The sequence below is a fragment of the Cydia strobilella genome, chromosome Z (assembly GCF_947568885.1).
Source record: "Cydia strobilella chromosome Z, ilCydStro3.1, whole genome shotgun sequence".
Classification (NCBI taxonomy): domain Eukaryota; kingdom Metazoa; phylum Arthropoda; class Insecta; order Lepidoptera; family Tortricidae; genus Cydia; species Cydia strobilella.
Genome location: NC_086068.1, coordinates 13,201,790 through 13,229,278, shown reverse-complemented (window position 1 = coordinate 13,229,278; position 27,489 = coordinate 13,201,790). Strand labels below are relative to the sequence as shown.

Here is a 27,489-nt window from a genome sequence, read left to right as displayed (position 1 = left end):
CGTGTTTACCCGAGGTCGGGCAACCACGAACACCTTATAGGACAGTTAACATTCATTCACAATCAGGGATCGAATACCGGTATATTTTTCATACAAATTAACCGGTATTCAATTTCGGTATCTTGGTTGTTTATGTATATTTTTCCATTTCATTTAGGTGATCTGATAACTCATTGTCCTTACCTAAATACCATTCTACAATATCAAAGAAATATTTCGAATGCTACGTGATATTTTAATTTTAAGTTATACCGGTAACGATCCCTGTTCACAATTGACCCAGACTAGCCTAAAAATTAGATCATGTACGACAGATAGTCAGGATTAAATTAAAATTTTGAAAACGTACATACTGTTCGGCAAAAATCACAACGTTAGTCAAGTGAAGACGATTGCCCGTCTTTTATAATTTTTATGGGTGCATTTTAAACAAACGTAAATTGAAAAATTACTTTTTAAAATGGAGTTAAAGTCAAATAGAGAATTAATTTTAATTAACAAGTTAAAGAGCCGATTTTTGTTCTATATGGGACAATGCCGAACGTTCGTAATTGACCCACTCAATTCGTTCACCTATACCAATGAGTATATAATAAGATAGAGCGGTACTGTCATAGTAAATTTTGTAACCACTGTAAATTCACTGCCATCTATCGACATACTTTAAAACTAAAATTGAAGATTTAAAAAATACGTTAAAATGTATTTAAATATGGATAAATTATTTTTTTATTTGCATTAATTATTTTTATATGATTTTGACCCATGTTCTTTCACTGGTATGCGTTAAAATTATAAATAACAAACGAAACAGTCAACGCCCTCTATACGAGTGTAGGCCAAAACTAGTGGCGCCATCTGATCGAGAGTCAAATTTTCGTGATTTTCGAGGCACGTTTTTTCCTTAGACTGTATCCATCTATTACGGAGTTATATCTATCTTTGCCTATACCCACCAAGGTAATAAAACAAAAAAACATTTTATAATTTTAGTTGATATTTGGCCCCGCCGTATGTAATTATTGTAATTGAATCCTCAACTACTAATTATTTATGCAAACAAATGTCCTGTTAGAATTATTATCTATCTATACATATAATAAAGCGGAAGAGGGTCGAAAGTCTGTACATGGAAGATATTCGAAAAAAAATTGGCTGGGGATACTTAGAATCGATAACAGAACACGTTCCAACAGTTTTTAGAATTTTTGTCTGTATGTCTGTTTATTTGTTTGTCTGTTTATTTGACCGCGCATCAAATGAAAACGGCTGAACGGATTTTGATGCAAACTTAACTAATCTGTCCAAAAAATCCACGGCCAGGCTATAGGTTATAAAATTTTTAGAAAGTTCAACCCTAAGGGGGTTAAAAAGGGGATGAAAGTTTGTATGGGGTTCAAGATTTATTTTAAGCTAGCAATTTGAAACTTCGTAAAAAGATATATTATTGGAATACAAGAAAACTAATTTCAGCGTTTTTGAAAATTCATCCCCGAAGGAGGTGAAAAAGAGGTTAAAAGTTTATATGGAGATCAATTTTCTTTCGAGTGCGTTACTTAAAACTTTGTATATGGGCATATTATTATAATACCGGAAAAGTGATTTCAGCGTTTTCAAGAATCGTCCCCTAACGGGGTTAAAAGGGGGTTGAAAGTTTAAATCCATTACAAATGCTTTGAAACTTCTTAGAAAGGTATAATAGACGATTACAAAAAAGTAATATCGACGTTTTTGGAAACTTAACCCCTCAGGGGGTTGAAAAGGGGATGAAAGTTTGTCTTGGGATGAAATTTTATTTTAAGCTAGGAACTTGAAACTTTGCAAAAAGGTATTATATTAAAAAGCAAGAAAATTACTTTCAGCGTTTTTAAAAATTCATCCCCCATGGAGAAAAAGGGGTTAAAAACTTTATCTTGATAACTTTATCATTCAAGCTAGGCCAAGTTAGGTATCGTTTTTGTATAAATCGGGTATGCCGAATTCATTTATGATATCAAAATGACACCATTCCGGAGTGAAAACACAAAAAATATGAAAAAAAAAATACTTTTTTAAATTCCTCTTCACGCTTAAACCGCTGAACCAATTTAGTTAAAATTTGGTATAGAGATAGTTTGAGTCCCAGTAAAGAGCATAGGATAGTTTTAATCTCAAACATCATCCCTTAAGGAATTAAGGGTATGAAAAGGGAGGTGGAAATTTGTATGGGATTCAATAACCGCTGAACCGATTTAGATAAAATTTGGTATAGAGATAGTTTGAGTCCCGTAGAAGAACATAGGGTAGTTTTTATCCAAAAAAATACCTTAAAACTGAAAAGGAAGGTGTAATATTGTAGGGGGAATCAATAACCGCCTGAACTGATTAACATGAAATCTACGTATACGTCTTTTGATTTAGTTGAAAATGATACAACGACTTAGAACCTAATTTTAAACATCCCCACCCCCCGACATCAAAAATCTGGGTAGCTCCACTTCTTAAATACATCTTAGGAACACCAAGATCTTTTATTCAGAGAACGCCGTATTTGACATTTTCATCTTATAGCGCTACTTAGGAAGGAGGTGCAAACTTTTTCTTCAAAAATGTGCTACGACTATCGAGTACCCGAGTGCCAAACTAACAGATGGCGCTGAAATTAATACGTTGTGACATGAATAAGCTACCGAGGAAGAATTTTGCCAAATTAACTAAGTTAAGGGCCTGTTTCACAATGTCCAAGTAAAGTCCTGAATAAGCTACTTGCCACTTATCTGACGAATAAAGTCATCGTTGGCGTTTCACAATCTCCAAATAAGCTTTATCTGCTGGATAAAGTGCTTTTTTTGTAGGAAATTTTATCTGGCAGTTAATTTATTTGTTAATTAGCTATCCAATACTTTACTTGGACATTGTCAAACAGGCCCTTAGAAGAGGGGGTACGGATATCAACAAATTAAATTTTTTAATTGAACAATAAATGAATTGCCACACATTGCACAGTGCCATCTTTTGGGGAACAGAGTAAACATTAAGTAATCAAGTATGCATAGTTACATAGTAGTAAAATCAACACGCATATCAACACGCGTTTAATTGCAAAGGTAATTATTTAAAATTATCAATTTTCTCTATCGTAATTATATCGTATCCATATTCATACCTATCGCATCCTTTAAGCACTAAAAACGAAAGTGAAGGACCCGCGCGAAATCACCTTTTCGTACAACTGTTAGTCCTCATTTTCCTCTCTTCATATTAACATTATTCAGAATATTTTGACACAATTAGTTGTGTATCAACCACAGCTATGTCCCGTGTACGTTTGTGTTTTTGGAATTTTTAATTACTTATTATAAAAGTTAGAAGCATTAAACAAATTGCATGAAATCTGTTTTTCGCTCCTAATTTTTACAATAATCAAAAAATCTAAAAAAGTCAAACGTAGCGTTTAGCTATGGTAAATGTACATCAAATTATGTACCAAAAAATATTTTCATAATGATAGAGGAAAATGGAGACTGCGTTTGTATGGAGAAGCGGCCGTGCCCTTTCCTCTTAATAATGGCCACGTAGGTGGGTACTTTAAAAAAAAAACATTTTTCTATGTCGTTTGCGGAGTAATTGTCAAACGATTTGGGACTTATACGCGTTACTAGGCCTTCCCGAAAAAAATCGAATCTTTCGCGAAAGTCTCGCAACGCATTGAGGCTACAAGGGGCACGGTCTCAGGAGTCTGAGAAAGACGACGGTGAGAAACTCAGTGGCGCTTTAGCCAGGGAGGTCGCTTCGATTTTGGCTGAAACGGCAAGCCAGCGCGAGTCTCGATTGTGATCCCAAATACAATATCGTACGCAATACTCGCCATTGTGCGCGCGCTGGGTGCGGCTGCACGCACCGCCGCAAGCCGCACCACGCCGCTTTTAAATTAAGTAGCTTATATGTTTGTTTTGTTTGTTTTTATTTTATTTTTATCACTAACATAGATTTATAAGTTTTGCTGTGCCTTGTACTAACAATAATATGGATTTTTTATTCGAAATAAAAATATTGAATTGAATTGAATACATATGTAGGCGTAGATCCTGACGGAGTGTGGCGCCGGCGAAGCCGTGTTCATCCCGCGCATCCCCCTCATCCCGAGCAACTTCCCGTTCCGCTTCAAGCGCCTACAGGTCCCCGTGAGCATCTGCTTCGCCATGACACAGACCGAATTCCACGCAGGCGAAGCCGCGGGCACAGCTAGTTACTTATAAGTTACAATGTGTTTTATTTATACTAAAATTGCAACGAAAGTAAGCAAATATTTGAATTAGTTTTAACTTGCATCCTGTGTGCACCCGTAACGCTCTGCTATTTAGTCGCTTGGCAGTAGTGATGGCGTGATTTCTAAGATGGCGATGAGTGAAATCATGTTATCTCTCTCTAACATAATGAAACAGCTGCTTTCGCGATTACCCAGCGTTCGTGATTACCCGGCCTTCCCCTATACAATTAAGCGTTTGTATTCGTTAATCACGCTGTCATATTGGTTTTCTTTTCAATTCATGTAAGTAAAAAAATGCATCGGATAACCGTAATGGAAATCGTAGGCTACTTCGTCTTAATGGGTAAATATTTTGAGTTATGGAGGTTCTATTTAGGCTTCTAAGGGAAGGTTAGCCTTTTATTTCGTGTTAACAAGGATTTGTTCGTCAAAAAATACGTGTTTATTGTATATAATTATTATTGTTTCGTCGGGTATTGTATTAGATACTTAAGTAAATAATAAGTTATATATGGCCGTATTCGAACAATGCTTCTGAGAGATCACTGTGGTACGATACGATAACGACCTGTTAGTGTCAAAACTGTCAAAAGTAACATTTCTTCAACAAAAATGTCACTTTTGACACTGACAGATCGGTATCGTATCGTACCGCAGTGATCTTTAGAAGCATTGTTCGAATTGGGCTGACAATGCGTTCTGCGACGCGTATTCCGTTTCGAAAACACATATTGCGACGCAGAGGCCGCAGAGCAGGTACACGTGAAATTATAACTAGGTATTAGCTTAAAAATGCAAACAAATGGCAATATGACATATAAAGCCCGCGGTTGTTTTATGCGATAAAAGCAATGTTGAACGCATGCGATCAACGGAATGTAGGAAAAATTACATTTTACATTAGATAATCTAATGACACTATATAGTCATTTTTTCATACATTTCGTTAACACATGCATTCAACGCTGCGTCAATATTGTTTAACTTTTTTCTAATGCTAAAAAAACGAACTATAGTTAGGTACCTATACAACTGTGAGCGCGATGCGTTGTCATTGATGTCATATAGGTACCTACGCCCACGCCCACAGTGAAGTTATTAAATGATTGTAATAAGATGTAATATACATATAATAATATGCTTGAAATACCGACCGAGTTTCGGATCTACTTGAGTTTATTTTATCTATTGCGGATAACAGCTGGTAGAGAGCAGCGACTACGAGGCTGGGCTGCAGGTGGGTGCAGCAGCCAGAGCGCGCGGAGCCGTCGCCTCGGACGCATCAAATCATTTGATCACGCGTATGCCGCCCCGCCGTCACCGGTGACGTGCCGACTTGTACAGCAGGCGTGTGCCCGCACCGCCGGTTGTTCTGTTGTTGACGACCACGCCGAGACATGCCTACCTACTACTTCTTGGTGTTTACCGGCACTTATACACTGGTATGTGACTGTATTTAATATTTTAAAACAATACTGCTACGCGAATAATTAAGAGTAAGACAATGATTATTTTGCAGTAAGCTGGGAAAACATTGAAATCTTAAAACAATTTTTTTATAATTACATTCGTTTAAAAAAGTATGTAAGTAAAGGAAGTGATAAGACATTATTTTAACAAAATTAAGTTGTCAAATTTATTAAGTATTTGATACTTTTTAGGGTTTCGTAACCAAAGGGTAAAAACGGGACCCTTTTACTAAGACTCCGCTGTCCGTCTGTCTGTCACCAGGCTCAGTATCTCATGAACCGTGATAGCTATTAGACAGTTGAAATTTTCACAGATGATGTATTTCTGTTGCCGCTATAACAACAAAAAAATACTAAAAAGTATGGAACCCTCGGTGGGCGAGTCCGACTCGCACTCGTCCGTTTCTTCTAAACTTAATTACTTATCTAGTTTTTATTTGTAGAAATAATCATACTTTGTATCTTCAATCCATTGGTTACTTACTTACCTTTTGTATTGTATTGAAAAATTTGAAAAGGGGTAGTTCATCACAATACATTGTATGATTAAGTTGTATAAATTAAATTGAAACACAACGCAACAATAAAACGTACATTATATGCTAACATAATTAAATTTGTAGTCAAATCTTTAATTTTCGGGCTGTACGCTGTCTGCGGGAAGCTTCCAGCCAGGCAACTGTTTAATAACTTTTTAATTTGCAATACCAAAACTAGATGGGTGTACTCGGGGGTTTGTCTCATTTTAAAAACGGACATTGTGCCTTTTCAAAGAATAACTACGATTAGTTATGTAAGTAAGTATGCTTATAAATCTAAGTAAATTGCCAAATATGTACCTTCAGTCTTTAATTTTGGACTCTATAATAATAAGGTGTATTTTATTGGTGCACGCTAGCAACGCGAAAAATATTAATTTGATTTTGTTATTATTTTATTTTTAATGTTTAGCAAGACTTGCAAGTACATAAGTCAGTATTATTTTCTACCGTTTCTAATTTGCATTTCGCTTACTAATGAATATATTTCAGAAAGTCGGTCGGTACCCTGCTACCTATATTAAATTCAATGTTTAAGTGTTTATTTATTCAAATATTTAAGCATGTTGGGAATTAATATGTTACGAGTCGTGAATTGTGTTACTTATATTTAATGTTTCACGTGTAAATTGACATGTTAATAAATCTCACGGAAATCTTTAGTAAAATATTTGACGCGTATAGATTATATTTTTTATCGCTTTGAAGAGTTTCTTGTCATAGATAACGTACTCTGCCGAATACCACGCTAATGATATGGCGGCAGATGTGGGATCGAGTTGTTATCTCTCTGCACTACATTTACCGATTAGGTAGTGAAAATGGCAAGACTCCTAGTATTAGAGAAAAACATGTTAGGAAAATTGGCTACCTCTTGGTTGAACCATCCACATCAGGGACTCATTCGCGAAAACAAAAACCAACAAGATTCGTGAGCTTATTGTATGACAATCGAAATAAATAAGTGACGCAAACGCACTATGCACAATTGTAACCCCAAACTGAAATGTCCACTACAAGATTTCTTAAAGCGCCTCGGGTTTAACATATATATAATATAACATACCATATTTCCATGGCGCACAAACTTTGACTTAGAGGGACTAGGAATAATAAGTTTATCAAAGAAGTTCCTCGTATCTATTTGTGTTCTCTGCAATGCATTGAGTAATATCATTGAGCAAATGCAACGCATTGCGCAAGTATCTGAAGAAGAGTAATGGGTCCAATTACGTACGAATTGTAACCCTTACCTTCATAGAGTGCATAGACAAAATTGCATTACTCAGAAAGGCCTGGCAGAAGGACCTGAAACGCTAAGTGCACTATACAATACAGGTTGATCAATCCAAATAGGTCAGTAGGGAGAAGTCAGAAACTATGAGATACCGAAATCTGTTCTTAGTAACCATGGCGTCGATTTTAAATTTATTTAAACTTTTTTTAAACTCTCATACATAACCGGGAATCGAACCTGGTCAATATTCTTTATTGTAATCGCGTGAGTATTTATTTGAATTATTGATCCTGAAATTTGAATAAAAAAATTGAAAAAATTGAATGCCATCATCATCTTTCTCGCGTTGTCTCGGCATTTTACCACGGTTCATGGGAGCCTGGGGTCCGCTTGGCAACCAATCCCAAGAATTGACGTGGGCACTAGTTTTTACAAAAGCGACTGCCATCTGACCTTCATACCCAGAGGGGACACAGGATCAATTATACAAACAAATACTACACGCGATTACATAAAGAATATTGACCAGGTTCGATTCCCGGTTATAAATAAATAAAATAAAAAGTCATTTATTGTCGCAGTAAGTATACAAAAAAAAACAGTAAAATACAGTAGTAGGTACAAGCTTAAATTACAGCAGTATTATTATACAAGTAGGAACTAACTATATATACCTACATATATGACATTTAGAATTATAATGAGAGAATTGTTATGTATAGGTTTAAAAAAAAGTTTGAATGTCATTATTATTAAATCTAAAATCGACGAGATGGTTCCTAAGAACAGATTTCGCTTTCTCTCATAGTTTCTGACTTCACCATACTGACCCATTTGGATTGATCAACCTGTATACAGGGTGTCCGGTGGCAGATTTCTAGTGTCAAGGTCAATTTACAATTTAAAAAAAACATACATTTTGATATTTGATGGCATTAGAAAATTCAATTTTGCGGATTTTCTTTTCATTTTGTCTCCGTGATCAGAATCTCAGCGTGCTTACGCAATAGGGGATATTACTGCAATGTTCTGCCACCAGAGTGCACCACTAGCCTTTTTAGTAAACCATAGAGTAATTTATACACACTGTACCTTTAACAGGTTTTGACAAGTTTTCAGAGATAATAAAATATGACATTGATGCATCAAGGCGGTTTGCTTACAGAGGACCTTACGGGAAACGCGAATCCGAAAATTCGCTATCTGCCTCTTTATCGCTCGAATATGCAAGAGTGACAGAGATGTTGGATAAAGAAAGTTTCTTGTTTCACGATAGACCCTCAGATTGTGGTGGTGGCGCCCTGGCGCCCCCTACGCAGAGTTTCGCGTAATAATCCCTATTGAAGCATTTTTTAAAGCCAACGATTGTTTAGTTATTTTATTGCACTGACAATTTTGTTCACATTACAAAACACGTGTAAGTAATGGACCGAGTGTTTATTTGATTGGGTCATGGGTGCAAAGGTTTCGCAAAACTTCTTCGGCCCAGAATATCCCAGGGCCAGGCCCCTTGCAAAAACAAAATGCCTTTGCTTAGTTTACCCCTTCGTTTCTCAATTATAGCTTATCGCACCTTTTTTAAATAGCTCGGCATAATCAACTGCATTTATTGTAGAGCCTTTTGCCAAATAATCTATTAAAATAATGCCATCGCAGTCTCAAAACACCGTAGCCATGAGCTAGCTTAGACGCCGATCTTTGAACTTTAAATTTCTTCGGCGGCCTTTCACCCTTTTCGATCCATTGCATAGATTCAGTTAGACTCCGGGTCATACTGTCTGATGTTTCATCAATAGTAACTATACGAGAACGAACTTCATTTAAACCATCTTCGCACTATTCTTTAAATGCTTGACAAGTTTGAAGACGACGCTCTTTATTTAAAGCCGTCAACATTTTCGACACCCAACGCGCACTAACTTTCGTCATGTGCAAATGTTGGTGCAAAATTTATCCAACCCTTTCCTTACTAATACCTAAGAAAACTGCATCTACGTAACATACCGTATACAATAATAATGCAGGCATTAATTATAACAGGAACTAATACTGTTTACAATAACAATAACAGTGTAGACATTACTAATAAGTACATTAAGTGGATATTTAAATAATGTTTAACTTACGCCCTGTAAGTTAAATATTGCAAACGAAAGTAGGTATAGTTATATCGCGACGGCTTGCCGGAGCGATTTATAGACTCTAGTTTGCAATATTATTACGCCCCGAGTTACACACGTTTTTCATCACACTTGCGGTAAAAAAAGTAGTACAAAGACAAAAAACTGTTAATTATAATACTAGAAACTCCATAACTCTCTAGGGAAAACGCTTTTTCTATAGTACCTGCTAAGCCTGCGTGCAATTCCACATTTACTGAGCGAGTGTGACGAAAATTAGTATTCATAAAGGTCCCGAGCACGCACATCCATCTCGCTCAGGCTTACGCTCAGTGAGAGTGAGAGAAGAGCATGAACCTACGGAGCCTTAGTAGTTATATGTAGCAAAGAATAAAATTATGGCACATCATTTAAAAACTAGTAAAAGTAACTCATAGGTTTCTTATTATTTACATAATATATGTTAACTCCAAAATTTGCAGAAAATTCATTGACATTCTTTCTAATTGGTGTTCGGGTTCCCCGACATCTGGATCTCGAGTTACTATGGATCACTACCGAACCTGCCAAATTCACATGTACCTACGTAAGATAACAGATAAGTGCCGATACTCAGGTATTATCTCTTATCGACTTTCTCGTCACATTTTGTGGGACAATTTCATGTACGAGTACCTGGTCTATGTGGTGCATGCTGCTCATGAGTTACGCCATTATTTATTTAATGATAATAATTGGCGTTCAATGGAAGCGTTACAACAGCTTGATGGGGATTTAGCCCCAATTATATGGAAACTGTGCCACCTCGGACAGTTTTTTCTTTTATGATTTTTTGGAAAAAAAATAAATGCTGCAGAATTGTTGTTTATCCGAATTAATATTTATGTATGAAATCACAGATATGTTTAGGATATTTTCGCCATTCAATAGACTTTTCTAGTACAAATTACCTTGGAATAATTTTTAAGAAAAAAACCAACTCATGTGGGATGCCGATGCCGGTGAATGCTTATTGTTGATGGTGCACGATTCCATACAATGAAATGATAAGAGAGCATCTTTTGCCTAATTATGTAGAAAAGGAGGTGAAACCCACCCACTTTTCTAGTACCTAGCATTTCGTTTCTGTGAGGATCGTAGTTCTAACCTAACCCGATTTGATAGCGGTTCGGTTCTGTGAGGATCGCAGTTCAAACCTAAGCATTTGCGGGTCTGGGTCCGCGTCCTGGACCAGGTCCGGGTCTAAGTCCGGGTCCAGGTTCAGGTTCAGATCCAGGACCATTTCCAGTTCCGGGTCCAGTGATGAATTTTAAAGATTACACCTAGATGTATATCTACCTCCACCTGACGCTCGACGACGTATATTTCATTAAAATCCGTCTAGCAGTTTTGAAAATATAATGCACGCCGTCAAACGAGTATGGTTATTTTGTTTTTTAAGGTTATACAAGTACTTATAGCTTGAATACCATCCAACTTGTACAAAAACACATAAAGCCTTTTTTGTTCCAAATTTAATGAGGATTAATTCTGTCCTTGACACTTTTTTGATATCTATTATAGTTTTCGTGAGAATGTCAAAACACCACCAACGGGGACACATTTCAAGGTGGGGGGGGGGGGTCGAGCGTCAGGTGGAGGGTGGGGAAGAGTGGTGAATTTTAAAGAGTACACCTAGATGTATCATGTCACACAGGTTTGAAAACTTTATTTAATTTGTTTGTGTGAAAACATATAATGACTCAATTATTCATCAAATGTCACTTTTTTAAATGTAAATGCTTGATTTCTTGATGAAAATACTAAAATCGCTATATGTATGCCTTTAAAATTTGAGGAGTTCCCTCGATTCCTCATTAATCCCATCATCAGAACTGTGTCAAATACGGGACTAATCTGTATGTATATATATATTTGCAATCAAAAAAAGAATTTTTAATACAGTTGCTCAAAAAGTGCTACTTTTCGTGGCTGTTTAGCGTGCGGAAAGTTGGTTTTCGCGAACTAGTGCTTTTTACTTTTCCAATTTTTTTTTAATTTTTACTTGTTCCAATTCATGACTACTTATTGATGAGTGTTAATATTAGTTTCCTTTAAACGTCGTAATCAACATAAAAACCTACTGTTAATGTAAGAATACGAAAAATATGCATATTTCATATTTTATTACTTACCTCTTCATCATTATAAGTATTAACACGTTTATTTTTTAATGTCGAAAAACCGTTCTTAATAAGTTGTCTGAATGGAACGGAACGCCTGTCAAAGAAGAGGCGTATTTTCTTACTGCAAGAATGTTTTAAGTTTCCAAAGGCAACATTCGATATTGTTTTTATAAATATACGATACACAAAATAATCGTAAATAACGGTATTTAGGTAATAATAGTACAATGTTTTAATATTTACAATTGTTTCTGTCTTATAGAAACATGCATTAAATTTTTTTTTATTAAAGTGGGTTGAATAATAATAACAAAACCTATTCTAGTCGAATAAAAGCTAGAAAAACACCTCTTCGTAATGTCAATGTCAATGATGTCAGTGTCACAGAATTAATAATATAAAAGTTTCGAATTCCATTCCTTACTTGTTGCTTTTCTTATTTTTTCGCAACTGTATTAAAAAACGTCGTTCGATACACGTGCGGATATGTCATTCTTCACTCATCCCGAGTCTAATCGGTATCTCGATATCTCGGTACTCGTGAAGTGATGACATACTTTCCGCACTAGCATCGAAATGTACTATTTCATAATCGGGCCAGAAATGACGGAGATATGGAATAACAAACAAAATAAAAAAAACATATAACTGAATTGATAACCTCCTCCTTTTAAGATTTGGAAGACGGTTAAAAATATACTTTACAGTACATATGGTGCTACTTTCTCGCACTAGTGCGTAAAAGAGCACTTTTCGTGCATATGTCGAAAGTTTAAAGGGCCATATGTACTGTAAAACGTTGTACGATACACGTGCGGATAGGTTATTCGCAACTCGTGTCGATTTAAAACACTCCTTGCGATCGTGTTTTAATTTATCGCCACTCGTTTCGAATTTCCTCTTTTCCGCACTTGTATCATAAATAACTATAGCAACTGGTCATATTTTATTTTTGCCTAAAACATTTTAGTAATCCTTTCTAAGATCGATTACCGTAAAATGGGGTGAGTAGGGACAAAACTGACATTCAAACCTCGATAACATTGTATTTTTACATATGCAAACTGAATGGTGTATATAATAAGTGTTCCGGACGTTTGTATTTTAGTTTTTATTTTATTTTGGGTAGTTCCATTTCATAATATCAAATCACGTTTAAAAACGGGTCTATAGCGAATTTTTTTTGTTACCTTTATTTACCGACGTTCCGACACAGGTTTCACTGGTCGTGGTCGTGGCTAACTGATGTCCCAACATAATGTCAAAACAGAGATTTGTGTGACTACCCGACGAAAAGTGTATATAAAGGTCACACAAAACACAAGGTCTTTTCGTCGGGTATGTGTTCAAAACGCGAAAGTTTTAAATGTTATAGTTCCATTTCATAATTTTGACGATAAACAGGAAATCCCACCTCACCCTGTAGTCCCTCGTTCTGGGGTGAGATGGGAATTCATACAAAGGTGATTTTGGAAGATTGTTCGATCGTTTTTTTTTTATTATGAGTATTACTGCAGCTCCATTTTAAATTGGAATACATTATTTTTGTAGCAGTAGCCTTAAAATCCCATCTCATCCCCCTTTCATCCCTTCTGTCCCCATTCATAACCCAACTCTCCCTGCGAACTCTACTCCCCCCATTTTAAGGTACTTGGGAACTTACAACGCAGATAACCAATAATTAGAAATACGGTAAATATTAACGTTATGTAAAAAAATTACAGTAGTAGCAAGTACGGGCCAAGGTACAACGTATTTTCGATATCAGAAATACAACAAAGCAACTTTTTTACAAGTAGGTAAGCTTTCTATTGCACTTCCAATTGAGATTAGGCTAAAATGATCGTACCATTAAGTTTTTTAATCTATTAGCAAAACATGAAATAATCATCCTTGATATAGTTCGAAATACTGACATTTCATAACACAATATATATATTTTTTTTTCTTGAGATACCGGCTGTTCTAAAGTTTCGTTGATAGCTTGATTTTAATAATTAATAATAACGTTTCAAATTATATAAATGAAATATTTCAATAACCGTGGCAATGTGGAAATATTGCCAACTGTCCAAGGTAAAACTAGGTTCAAGGTACAACAGTTTCCCCTAACAATAATCTTTCCAAGAAGCTGGAGGGCCTGGCACTACATGCTGGGTGCTGGGACGAATTCCGGTAAGCGCATTAATGAGCAGGAACTCGCGCTCATCACACAAATAAACTGCCCTTACCGGATTATGGATGTTTTCTATTATTTTAGTATTTATTAATTTATAATATATGTATAATTACAATACGACACAAGCCTTGTTAAGTTGTTTAAAATAATATGTTGTTTCATTTGGGAAGACTAGCAATTAGTATAATATAAATAGATAGATACCTATTGGCAATTGGCAAAGCCGCGGCCCGCGATGATGGGCTGCACTGCACTGCACTTCTCGTTGTCAAACGCACACTAATTGACGAATTGCATTTTCTGACGCCTACAGGCTACAACAATGTTTAATCTGTTAATACTACTTTAGTTACAAAATGTCTATTCGGTACAGGACTTAATAACATTTAGTTACTATTTGTGTTTAATTTTTTCGTGTTTTTAACTTTAGTCAGTAACTTGTTTCAGGTGCAGGCGCTGATTCAATTCATTATTTCACTTATAGCAATCGCACAGCATTACTGTGTAATAAACTTTCTCAGAGGGTATCCGCTCTTGATTTACATCCGGATGTTATATTTTCATAGTAAGTTATTTTCAATGTTACTTTGTTAAACTTGTAGTATGCCTGCTTAGCTGATACAGTTTTCAAGATGTGATGACGGCGTGATCAAAGGTTTGTTGCGTGCAACTGATTAGCATTATCATACATTACTAAATTAATTATTTCAAATAGACTAAGTCATAAACTAATATACCCTAATCTAATCTACTAAAAGACCCACGCGCATTCACCTCAAGAACCGTCTCATAGTTCTGAATTCAAAACATAAAGTGCAGTTTACAAAACTGTTATAATAATGTATTTGATATTAACAACTTTCCGAACACTTCGCTACTACTTACTACATACAAGAGGGGCTTTGGCTTTACTAAGGTTTTCACTCTTTAATAGTTTGCTCGTTGAATAACTTTAAATTAAATTATAAGAATATTAATATATATTATATTATAACTGTTAATAAATACCTCGTCTTTCAGACCCAAGTAGTTGTGGGACCGATATTAACATCGGGGAAAGCCTGGAGGACGTAGCCAACGAAGCCTACGTCTACCAAGCCTCCATGTCTTTCGTCACTACCAGGGCATTTATATTCAGCTGCATTAGCATCGGATTAAGCGTGCTTTGGGCGGCTGGAAGCATTGTACTAATCAGTATGTAATCGAATGCATATTTATACAAATAATGATTACATACCTACCTATTTACCCATGTGCAATAAGTACCTAAAGTTACAACTCATTTAATTTTTAATAGTAGGTTACTTAATATTTTTTAAATCTTTAAATATGTTGGGAAGCCTATTTTTCGTCCGATACAATTAAATAGTAAGCCAAGCTAGCACTTTCCGCAGCTAACTTGGCTTACTATTTATTCGTATAAGACCAAAAATAGGCTTTGCAATATATTTAAAGATTTTAAAAATATTAACTAACCTAGTCAAGTTAATGACAATAATGACATTCTAATTTCTAAGGGAATGATCTCAAAGAAGCCATCCTCTCACTGAAGAATTCTGTAAAACTAAGTGTATATAGATATATAGAAACGTAATTTTGCAGAAGGAGGATGGAGGAAGCACCATTCGAACCACGTACACTGGCCGTGGGTTGCAGTTTCTTTTCTTGTTGGCCTAGAGGACATAGTCGGCATATTATGCTACATCAATGATTCTTTTCATACAGAAGTAAGTAAATCTCCTAGAATGTATAAAAAGTTTTCATTATAAATATATACACAAGTACTACATGCTCGGATATGATCGCGTTTGATCGTAAATCGAAGACGCAAAGTGCCTAATTTTTATACTAGCGTCGACAACGCGGGTCCCCGCGCCCCTGGCGCGGACGCAGCGGACAAAACTGAAATTTGTATGATTCATTTTACTTCTTGAAGTAAAATAACCGATAAAAATATGTCCCCTCTATTAAAATAATATTTTTTGTTGTAACAGACGTTGAGGGATTCATTAGAATTCATAAATGGAATAGGCAGCGGTTTCGGCAACAATAACCCCAGCACAAAATGGGCGTCGAGAACCATGGCTCTCCTTCATGGACGATTCGGCATCTGCTTACTCATCAATCTAGGGCTCATTATTTTTACAATACTGGATTGCTCCCGGTACCGGACATCAGTCACGTCTTCAGTAAGTTAGAAGGGATGGTCTTATTACTGGTCTGTGTCGTCAGTTCGTTTTAAATCTTTCTACTGCCTCGATCAGTGATTGTACAAGTATATTCACCAAAGCCGAATTTGTCAAAATCTCATAATGCTCATACGAGTTTATATGTCAGCTGCCTTCGTCGTTCGACATCGTTATCTCCCAGACGACGACGAACGAACTGTGCACCAAATGTCAAAAACGCAACCGATGTCGCTGTTATGTTAACACTTACCCTGCTAATAACTGCTTGTATATGTAATGTACATATGTCCTCTCTTTTAAATGTTGTACTGGTGTTTCATTGTTTCCGCTAATATTTATGCTATGAAACAAAAACAGACAAAAGCATAGAATATTATTTGACCTATGTATTAACCCTTATTTATGTATATTCTTATGAAGCGAAGGCTGTCAGTTAAACGGTAGGTCAGTTGGTTGTGTGTGTGTACGTGGGTGTTGTGTTGTCGAAGATTACTTTGAATTTTTAGGGTCGTACGAGTTTTTTCTACACTAAATGATTCTGTTTAAATTAAAGACACAAATAGTTTATTGCAAAACATCGAAATTACTTAAAAAAATACCTACATATCTACTTATGTTGGGTAAAGTACCGAATTATTAGCCCTTAATTTTGTAGAAACGTCACCACCGCTTCCTTAAAAAAAGAATGAAGGGGCCAAAAATTAAAGGGGGAGCTAACAATACTAACGTTAACTTTATTGTGTGCGGGCTTTTGTTGCTCTGTTTCACCTACTTTTAGGAGATAGAGCGAACTGGTAACTTGACCACGAGCCCGGAGGCCAGCAGCAAGGCGGAGGAGGGCAGCGACGAGCCCACGTTGAGCGAGCCGAGCGAACCGGTGCTGGTGACGAACATCCCGCGCCCTGGCCTCACTCGGTCTTTCCGCTCTATGAAGGACATGCTTTTCCGTAGATCGGCTTCTATGAACTCGTTAGAGAACAGGTAACATTTATTGATATTATAATACAATCATAATAATGCTATATGCTTCAGGGGTGGAAGTGAAACAAACATGCATAAGACGCGAGTTGGCACAGTGGCTGTTATCAGCCACTGGGTAGAAAGCGGCGTACACCTCTCGACAACAAAAACAGTATAATTACAGGCTGTTTTTTTATTAATTTAACGTAATTTACGGGGTGAATATGTAGGTCATACTAAACAACGTTTACCATGATACCAATACCGAAATCGCGAAAAATCAACAACCCATACAAATATCAACATCAGACCCGCCAAAATGTATGTCACAGCCAATTTTTTTTAAATTAAATTTTGCCGTAACAAATTATTATAAATTGAGTAGTGTTGTAAATTATTATAAAATGATAAAAAATTCTAAAACATGAGTCTGTTTAATGACCTAATAAAATATACTTGAAAAGTAATCTAAATGGATGATTAAATTTATCCTTACATATATTTAGTTTTTGCACTTGTAGGTACCGGTTAAACTGTTTTAATATTTTTGATCGCTTTCAAGGCACAGTTTACTGAAACACTAATCGACTTATAGTTATTTATTAAAGCACTATATTTATACTATACTTTTTATGCTGTTTTTTTTTAAATAAATCCCCCCTTTTACCAGTGATAAAAGGTGGGAAAAAAATTCCCAGTAGTTACCACTGGTAACAACTTGGTGGTAACTAGTGGGAATAACCCGTATATTTTATCTTTGGCTAATTAAGAAGCAGTTTTTTTTTGTAATCTATACATATATATATATATATTATAAAATAAAAATAAAATCATTGAAAAATACGAGATTGTTTGATTTCTCTCATTTTTATTGCAATGTACTTAGAAAACTTTTGAACAACGCAATTTGACTATCTTGACTTGCCGTTTTCCACAATACCACAATTCCATTTTCACAAGTTGTTTACCATATACCAATTAAATGGATTTTATCTTGGGTAGTAAGGAAGTCTCTTCAATCTAACCTCTGACAGAGGTTTTTCTGTGGGAGACAAATTTCTGTAAAAATGGCAAATATACAAAAGTAGAAATCGCATGTAGCTACCACAGTAAAGTCAAATCACAAAAGTTAAATATTGAACAAAAGACAAACCTCATTACTCTCAGGAGACGCTGTCCAAAAAGTGTTAGGAGAGACGTAATATAAAAGGCGAAAACTTGAATTCGCCCTTTTATTATTAGTAGTAACAGGCGATTTCATGCAAGAGATCCTAAGGGGATAACTTTACTTGCGCAACATGTAACGCAACCCAAACTGCATAAATAAATTGAACAGTAGTTGAAGAGTTTTTATTTTCTAGGAGCAAACACCGCGTGAACTTCATGGGCGAGGTGTCTACCTCCAATCCCATCCAGCCCCCGCACAGCTTCGAGAACCTCATCGCGGAGCAGCAGCGGCGCCTGCGCGGGGCCACGGTCGACACCGCCGGCCGCCGTGGCTCTATGCAAACCGCGACCAGTCTTCCTCACCTGACTACCACCAATATGCAAGAAACGTCCCGCGGGTAAAGTTCGCATTTAACCCACTTCAAAAATGAGGTTATCAATTAGGCAGTTTTTTTTGCATATTTTGTTATCTCAGAATTCCGACACTTGTGAACCAATTTAGGATAATATTTGTTAGGGCGTCATACAAAACTGGTCCAGGGGCAAGTGGGAGATAAGTTACCTACGGTGTTGCAAAACGGTTAAATATGTTTTTTGGTCCCATTTTTTCAAAATTTAGTTCTGATGATTGGATTACTTAATATGAGAAACTGAGGGAACTCCTGAAATCTTATAGGCATACGTAATAGCGATTCTTGTATTTTCATTAACAAACCAAGCATGAGCATTAAAAAAACCGGCCAAGTGCGAGTCGGACTCGCCCACCGAGGGTTCCGTACTTTTTAGTGTTTGTTGTTATAGCGGCAACAGAAATGCATCATCTGTGAAAATTTCAACTGTCTAGCTAACACAGTTCATGAGATACAGCCTGGTGACAGACAGACAGACGGACAGACGGACAGCAGAGTCTTAGTAATAGGGTCCCGTTTTTACCCTTTGCGTACGAAACCCTAAAAAGTGACATTTGATGAAGACTAGAACGGAACTTTTCAACGACTTGTATTTCAAGTTTGGCGATTAGTTATTTTCGTTAAGTTTGTTACGCAAGTAAGTTATTAAGGAATATTTTTGTCACGGTTCAGTTCTGATCATGGATTTCATGAAAAATTAGGGGAACTCCTCAAATTTTGATGGATTCAGATCCAGACCTTTAAACTTGAAACGTGAAACCTTTTTGTGGCATGGCTGTTTGCCAGTTTCGGTTCGACAGTTTGGTGGACGCTTTTTCTATGCCCGTTTAAAACAATAAAAGCAACTTTAAGCTTTTATTTATTAAGGTTTTTGTTCTAGTTATATCTTGTCTTTTATAAAATTTCATGTCGCCAATTTGTGAGGTCGAATAATAATCAAAGATCCATGGTGTGTACTTTTTGACTTCATTATAGAAAATCATTTGATTATATAAACAGATTTGATTTAAGATTTTGTTTATTATAGTTAAGTTACTTTTGACTTACCTACACTTCTTTCGGCACATTCTGGTGTGGTTTATTTGTTAAAAATCTGAAATGAAGTATTTACCGTCCTGTCATACTCGATTGAGATCTCGTACAAAACTGAAGATGACCTGATGGTTGACGTATCTAGTGGGCGCAGCACAGCCGGGCAACTACCGGGCCAGATGCCGTGGGCATACATCGCGGGAGCCCCGGCCAACCGCATGAGAGACCAGCTGCCTCCAGACGAGGACCTCCCCCCTGTCCCACTGCCCGACTACACTGCGTTTCAATCTCACAGGAAAGCATGTGAGTATCTAATCTTGATTACAGCCAAGGGCATAAATATATATACATTCCCAGTTTCAAAAATATTTATGGTACCTACGCTCTTACACCTTAGACAATAAAGTCATGTTCACATATTTTTGAGTCATTTGTCCAGACAAATAATATGTGAATATGTGTATCCAGATGTATATATTTGCCTTCAACTGTGCCTTAGTTACCACTTCTATAAATTAAATGAGCTTAAGACCTTTAGCAACAGCACTCGTCTCGTACAAATTTATGAAATTCTATCAATTCCTTAGACTAAATTAGCTTATCAATAATAAGTAACATTTAGGAAAAGCAAGGGAGTGTTAACACAAATGCAAATTACTTACATTTAGCGATCTCATTTAGTGTGAGATACAAATACAACAAATACAAATAGTTTATTTCCAGAAAAATATTAGAGCATTTACAATTTATACTGACCCCCACACTAGGCAAAGCCTGTCCTGTGAGGGAAATCATACGATTTACTTAAAGCGGCTATAAGATAATATTTGGGGCATTTTCTATGAAAAGGGACCTTATTGTCGATGGCGCTTACGCCGCACAGCGTCGCGCGGCATTGTATTTATATCGGAGCATCGTTAATAATGGCGTAAGCGCCATCGACAATAAGGTCCCTTTTTGTAGAAAATACCACATTTAACGTTACTGCATGCAGTTCGGCAATGCACAAATTTACGTTCCAATTTGTTATTTCTGTTCCCGAAATTACTTAAATTAAATATAGTAAAATGGGTAGATACCTAGATACATACAATGGTGTGCAATATAATAGCAATCAATAGGAAAATAAAAACTAGGGGAAAACTATAACTTCAGATCAATTATATGGGTAAAGTAAAGTAAAGGTTACAGTTAGTTTTGAAACAATGTCAAGTAATGCAGAAGAATTATAAAATAAGATCCAATATAAATGATCTAAAGTTATAGTTGTCCCCTAATTTTCATTTTCCTATTGACTGCTATTATATTGCACACAACTGTACTGTACATATACAGGGTGGCTAAAAAATAAGTGCAGTCCCGTTGCCAGGGAGGTTTTGGGATGTAATGTGGTAAATGTCCACTTTTAGTGTTGCGCAGTAACGGTAGTTTACTGCGACATAGACGCTGGGGCATTTTCTATGAAAAGGGACCTTATTGTCGATGGCGCTTACGCCGCACAGCGTCGCGCAGCATTATATTTATATCGGAGCATCGTTAATAATGGCGTAAGCGCCATCGACAATAAGGTCCCTTTTTATAGAAAATACCACATTATGTATAAAATAGGCAAGTTACCTAATAAAGCATGGTGTTATTATACTACCCTTGCCCCCGGCTCCGTCTAACCTTTTTTTTTTTATTACAAAAAGGCAAGCATTTGACCGCAATCTCACCTGATGGTAAGTGCCGATGTGGCCTAGGATGGATCATGCTTACCTAAAAGATGTCTATTCACTCTCGATTTTAGCCACCCTGTACATGTACAGTACAGTTGTGTGCAATATAATAGCAGTCAATAGGAAAATGAAAACCTATCTACCAGATACCCAACTTCGCTCCTAATAGTATTAATATAGGGATTATACTGAGAAACTTTAACTATTCGACCAACCCCAAAATCGCGAAAAAAAATTTGGCTGTGTCATACATTTTGGCTGGTCCATTTTCTATGAGAAGGTAATTATTTTTTGCAAAAGTTGCTTAGTATAATCCTAAAACCTCCCTGGCAACGGGAATGCACTTATTTTTAAGCCATCCTGTATAGCAACATTAAACCTTTATTATTCACAACGACGGGACTTAATCACCCTTAAGACCCTGCTTCTTCATGATCCAACCACCTACAAATCTGAAAATCGGGCAAAGAACAGGATCCCTCCAATATAAGAAGACGACAGACGACATTAAAAGCGCTTATTGAAAAACAAACATTTTCAATGGTACCTACTCGTAAGCTCGTTCAGTTGGATGTTTGTTACAGCCGTGCATCGGGCAGCATCGAGCCTAAGTTCATTGACACAAAAGAAGGACTACACTAAGTCCAAATCCTCTCATCGTGAGTATAGTGTTTATTAAATGACAATCCGTTAATGTATCATGCACGTGACCAGCACTAAAATGCTTTGTTGTGCCAGCAGCCGGGTCAGCACAAGTTGATGTGTTGTACTAGAGAGGAAAGCAGCAACCCGAATCGAATATTGATGGAGAAGTAAATCAAGGTAGTCTTCAACCATCACCTGATTTCTCGACCGACGTCACATGTGTGTGACATGGGCCCTAATTCTCAAAACGTATTAATCTAAAAATATTAGACCAAGAGCTAATATTGTTTCTCGAAGCTACACTGGTAAATTATTAGTTTACGAATATTCTTTTTTTTTAAACTACGTCGGTGGCAAACAAGCATACGGCCCGCCTTATGTTAAGCAGTCTCCGTAGCCTATGTACGCCTGGAACTCCAGAGGAGTTACATGCGCGTTGCCGACCCTAACACTCCTCTCCCTCGAGCTCTGGCAACCTTACTCACCGGCAGGAACACAACACTATTAGTAGGGTCTAGTGTTATTTGGCTGCGGTTTTCTGTAAGGTGGAGGTACCTCCCCAGTTGGGCTCTGCTCTAGATCTGGAATGACATCAGCTGTCCTGTGCCCTACCACACAAAGCGAGACGTCATTCACAGTGCCCATACCTCTCTTTTGGACGTAGTTTAAGGACATACCCGGGTCCAAATTCATGAATGAGTCGGTTTTAAACCGGTATAAGTGTTTATAAAAAATGAGCAAATAGAACAAAATATCGCTGTCGAGTCCTCGTAAGATTCTGAACCTTTTAAACTCAGCTTTTTAACGTAAATTTTTCATTGAATACATTTTAACCGCTTTAAGACCACCACCACCACCTTACAGTACCGTTGAACATATTTAGAAATGCGACAGTGTAAAAAGTTAAAGTCCCATTGCATAAAACTCTTGTGTTAATGAGTTTTAAATTATGTAACCTGGGACTTTATTTTAAGATTTTGAATATTTATTTTGTCTTTATAATAACTTCACGTTATTAAACTTTTGAAGCGTCTATTATCTAAGATAGTATATGTACCTATGCATGTTTTGTTATGTAAATACCTACCTACAGGTGTTCAGAGATAGACATATGACACTTACTTACCTATTTGTTTTGTGTGGATCATACATATAAGTACATCAATTTTAGGATTCCTTACTTAATAATTACTAATTCTATAAATTAAGTAAGGTTTAGACCTTTTGTAACAGTACTCGTCTCGTACAAATTCATTAAATTCTATAAATTATTTGGACTAATTTTGCTTATCAATAATAATAAGTGATATTTAGTGAGGAAAAGCAAGGGAGTGTTAACTCAATACACTAATGCAAATTACGTTTAACGATCTCATTAAGTGTGAGATAGTTTTAAACGTTACTGCACGAAGTTCAGCAATGCACAGATTTACGTTCCAATTTGTTATTTCTGTTCCCTTTAAGCGCCACTTGCACCATTCCACTAACCCGGGGTTAACCGATTAAACCTGGAGTTACCATGGTTACCAGTATAATTTGACACTGGGTTAACGGTTTAATAGGTTAACCCCGGGTTAATGGGATGCCATATTTAACAAAATTTAGTTTCAATATTGTGTCTAGATTGAGCCTTAGTTTGTAGTTAATAGTCTTTTACTAAGTGATAGTTTTTAGGGTTCCGTACCCAAAGGGTAAAAACGGGACCCTATTACTAAGAATCCGCTGTCCGTCTGTCCGTCTGTACGTCTGTCTGTCTGTCTGTCTGTCACCAGGCTGTATCTCATGAACCGTAATAGCTAGACAGTTGAAATTTTCACAGATGATGCATTTCTGTTGCCGCTATAACAACAAATACTAAAAAGTACGGAACCCTCGGTGCGCGAGTCCGACTCGCACTTGGCCGGTTTTTACTGCTACTACTACTACTTAATGGCGCAGCGGCCAAAAATGAGTTGGCCTCCGACACGAGTGTAAGCCAGTCGTCTCGATCCTGTGCCATCTCCCGCCAGTTATCGACATGGAGTGATAATTTTCAATTGTAAAAAATCTGATATTTAAACTGTAATTGGTTCCCCGCGATACAGGCACTGCCTAGTGCGGAAGACCCCTGGAATGTCTGTAACCTTTAGCTGAAAAATAAATGATCTTTATTTATCTTTATTTATTTATTTATAAATAATAATATTGTGTTTGAATATATTAGACGTTGTCCTTTTTTTGAATTGGAGCATGGAGTTACCCACCGGGGAGCAAAGTAGGACCATTTTACGGTACCTCGAAGTTTCGTGCATTTCATAATAAATAACTAATTTAGAACGTTGTCCCTTGCACAGAGGTTCGAAGAAGCCCATCAGAAAGATAGAATTTATGCCCGCCCCCGCATGCCCGTCATATTTATCGTGAAAAATTGGGGTACATATGCGGCTAAAGTGAAACGAATTATAAAAAAACATATATAGATTCGTACAAAAGTTAGGATAGCTATAGTAACCGAAAATTTGCGTTATTAATTTCTAGGCCAAATAGAAAATCATACAACTTCCTTCGTACAAAAAGTTGCATTTGGTAATTGACGAAGAGCTAAGTATGACCACCATACGTCCTGCAGTGCCGTTCTCTCGACTATTAATAGGCTCAAATCAAGAGTGTTTTAAAAGGGAAGGATATATAAAACAGCCAAAAAACTTTAACAACTCCAGCAGGTGTTGGGTTGGTGCAGGCAAATATGAAAAAGAGCCCCGTAAAATAAAAAGCTTGGAAGCTGCCTATCACTCCTACAGAAAATTTAGTAATTAAAAAACTGATAGTTATCTAAATTAAAAGCAGCTTTTTAAGGTAGCAATCCTAAAATACATAGTTTATTATCAATTGCATCAGCTTTTTTTTCGGTACACCCTTTAGGTAAATAATGTTCCTTTCGAGAACAGAAAAGACACATGTGAGCACTAAATCTGTGTATAACCTATTCGCGACTAGAGTTGTGCCGTTCCCGAGAGCGAGAAATTTCCCCATACAAAATGGGGAATGTTACCGGGAACGGCACAACTCTATTCGCGACGCTTCTGAAATTATTGCTAAGAATAAAATGTTCTCAGTGTCTTTATCGTTAACAGTAAGTTGTGTAGGTAGTGTTAAAGTAGGTACCTACTTAATTAGGTATGATGGTGTACTGCCATCTCGCCGATATTTTTTTCGCATAATTTCATTTCCCAAACAACGTGTCGCATAATGTTTAGTTGGCAAACCAACGTTTGCCAAAATCATATTTTGCATATTTTCATTTGGGCGAATTATCATTTGGCATAGGTTAGGTTAGTTTGCCAAACAAAAATATGGGAAAGAGACTTATGGGAAATGACTTTATGCCATTTGATGATTCGCCAAAATGAAATATTGGAAAAAAAATTTGGGAAGTAATAACATGCGAAAAAAAATTCGGCCGCATATTAGTAAACCACCCGAAAGCTGTTAACTTCAGCATGTTGTAATTTGTGGGAACGAGATGACACAGGTAGTTCTTTTATTGCATATTTTTTGTTTATGGAAATTATACATTGCGTAACTACCACCATTTAGATAAAATTATAGATCCCTTAGGTCAGCTATTCGGTTTCACCTGACTGCAATTTGGCAGGACAGGATAACAGATGAAAACGCCAAAGACAATTGACATAATGTTATAGTTAGTAATCTAGTTTGTTTTAAATATTGTGTTATAAATAGTATGGTGTTATTAATGTAAAGTAGTGCCGTAGTTCGCTTAATTCAGATGTATTTTTATTGTTGATGTTATAGATATCGATTAACGAGACATTTCATTGATAATATGTGTTAATATCGTGTCATGATGTTATGTAAAGTAGTGCCGTAGTTAACTTGATTCAGATCATTAATTATATTGTTAAAGGTATGGAAATCGATTAAGTTTAAATAGACGTTTAATTCAAATGTGTTGTAATGTAAGTAATGAATGTTGTTGTTGTATATCTTTTAACGATCTAGTCATAAAATTAAAAAGATTAAGCATAAAAAGTTTTTTGTGTACCTACTAACAATTTCCCGAATTGCATTTATTTCTGTGATATCTATAGGCTATCGAAATTTGTCGTCATCAGAATTTTAACCGTGATTGTGGTTGGTCAGTGCCTCCGAGCTGGAAAACTGTTTTCGGTACTACGTCGGTGGACAGTGTGGACGAACCATTAGCGAATGACGTAGCGAGTGTTGTGTGCAACCCATCATTTGACAATAATGCCGTAAACGAGGGTAGTTTCTCGCTAGTGGGGGGGATAACTGTGACGTCACAAAATCGGCAGTACAAAGTTTTTAACTTTTTCTTTTAAACATACCATGTGGGGTACCAAATGAAAGGGCTTTGTGAGTAGATTACAAATATATAACACAGTCTAACATTTTTACTACTTGGTCTAACAAATTATTAGAAAACGCTCAAAAATTTCACAATCCTGAGTTGATTTTGAACTGCTCTAAATTGTAAATGGCCCGGCGAAAGTGCTCCAAAAAAAGTAAAAACGGTTCCGTCGGCCGGGAAAGTGATAGCGACCGTTTTTTGGGATTCTCAAGGAGTTATCCACATAGACTATTTAGCGAAGGGAAGAACGATCATGGGGCAATATTATTCAGATTTATTGTCTGGATTTGATGAAGAATTTAAGAAAAAACGGCCCCGTTTAGCCCGCAAAAGATGCTGTTTCACCAGGATAATGCTCCAGGCGCTCCGGCCCATTCATCTCACATCGTCAAGGCCAAACTGGATCAATTGAGTTACAAAATACTGCCGCACGCTCCTTATTCCTCGGATTTGGCCCCGTGCGATTTCTTCTTGTTCCCAAATATGAAATATTGGCTCGGAGGCAAACGCTTCATGTCAAATGAAGAGGTCATAGAGGCCACGGACAAGTATTTTGCAGAGTTTCCCAAGGCTTAAAGAAGTTAGAGACGCCTTGGGATAAGTGCATAAATTTGAAAGGGGACTACGTTGAAAAATATATATATATTTTGTGGGTAGGCTCACTACTTATCATACCACCCTCGTACGAACAACTTAAAACAAACTTATATTTTATAAACAGTCATTAGGTACATATCTGTTGGCAATTGATGATGTTTATATATTTAGTTTTAATATAGAGTTCTTTGTAGGTTTATAATTGATTTTATTTTAATTAATATGATCATTCCTCTTAAAACCATATTTCAATATCACGATACATTACCCGTTCTCCCTTTAACGACACAGCCAAAAGTCGCTAAACATGATAGCTGTTTATTTATCGATAAATACTGCAACCAAAGATAGATATAACTCCGTAATAGATGGATACAATCTAAGGAAAAAACGTTCCTCGAAAATCAAGAAAATTTGATTCTCGTTCAGAGGGCGCTACTA

At 36.5% G+C, this 27,489-nt stretch overlaps 1 protein-coding gene across 1 annotated transcript; it reads left to right on the top strand.

The window, feature by feature from the left end:
• Positions 1-5,522: 5,522 nt before the first annotated feature.
• Positions 5,523-25,024, top strand: LOC134754701 (uncharacterized). Its single transcript, XM_063691036.1, has 10 exons — positions 5,523-5,691; positions 14,406-14,523; positions 14,979-15,152; positions 15,561-15,705; positions 16,018-16,147; positions 16,926-17,128; positions 18,469-18,672; positions 19,862-20,019; positions 22,019-22,093; positions 22,176-25,024. The coding sequence occupies exons 1-10, from the start codon at positions 5,647-5,649 to the stop codon at positions 22,205-22,207; spliced, it is 1,284 nt and encodes a 427-aa protein (XP_063547106.1). The 5' UTR covers positions 5,523-5,646; the 3' UTR covers positions 22,208-25,024.
• Positions 25,025-27,489: the final 2,465 nt, after the last annotated feature.

Bases quoted from the DNA above. Each gene is read 5' to 3' on its own strand.
- LOC134754701 (XM_063691036.1), top strand. From the start codon at position 5,647: ATGCCTACCTACTACTTCTTGGTGTTTACCGGCACTTATACACTG. The intron at 14,524-14,978 runs GTAAGTTATTTT...CTCGTCTTTCAG, and splicing joins CCGGATGTTATATTTTCATA to ACCCAAGTAGTTGTGGGACC. The intron at 18,673-19,861 runs GTAAAGTTCGCA...TGACGTATCTAG, and splicing joins ATGCAAGAAACGTCCCGCGG to TGGGCGCAGCACAGCCGGGC.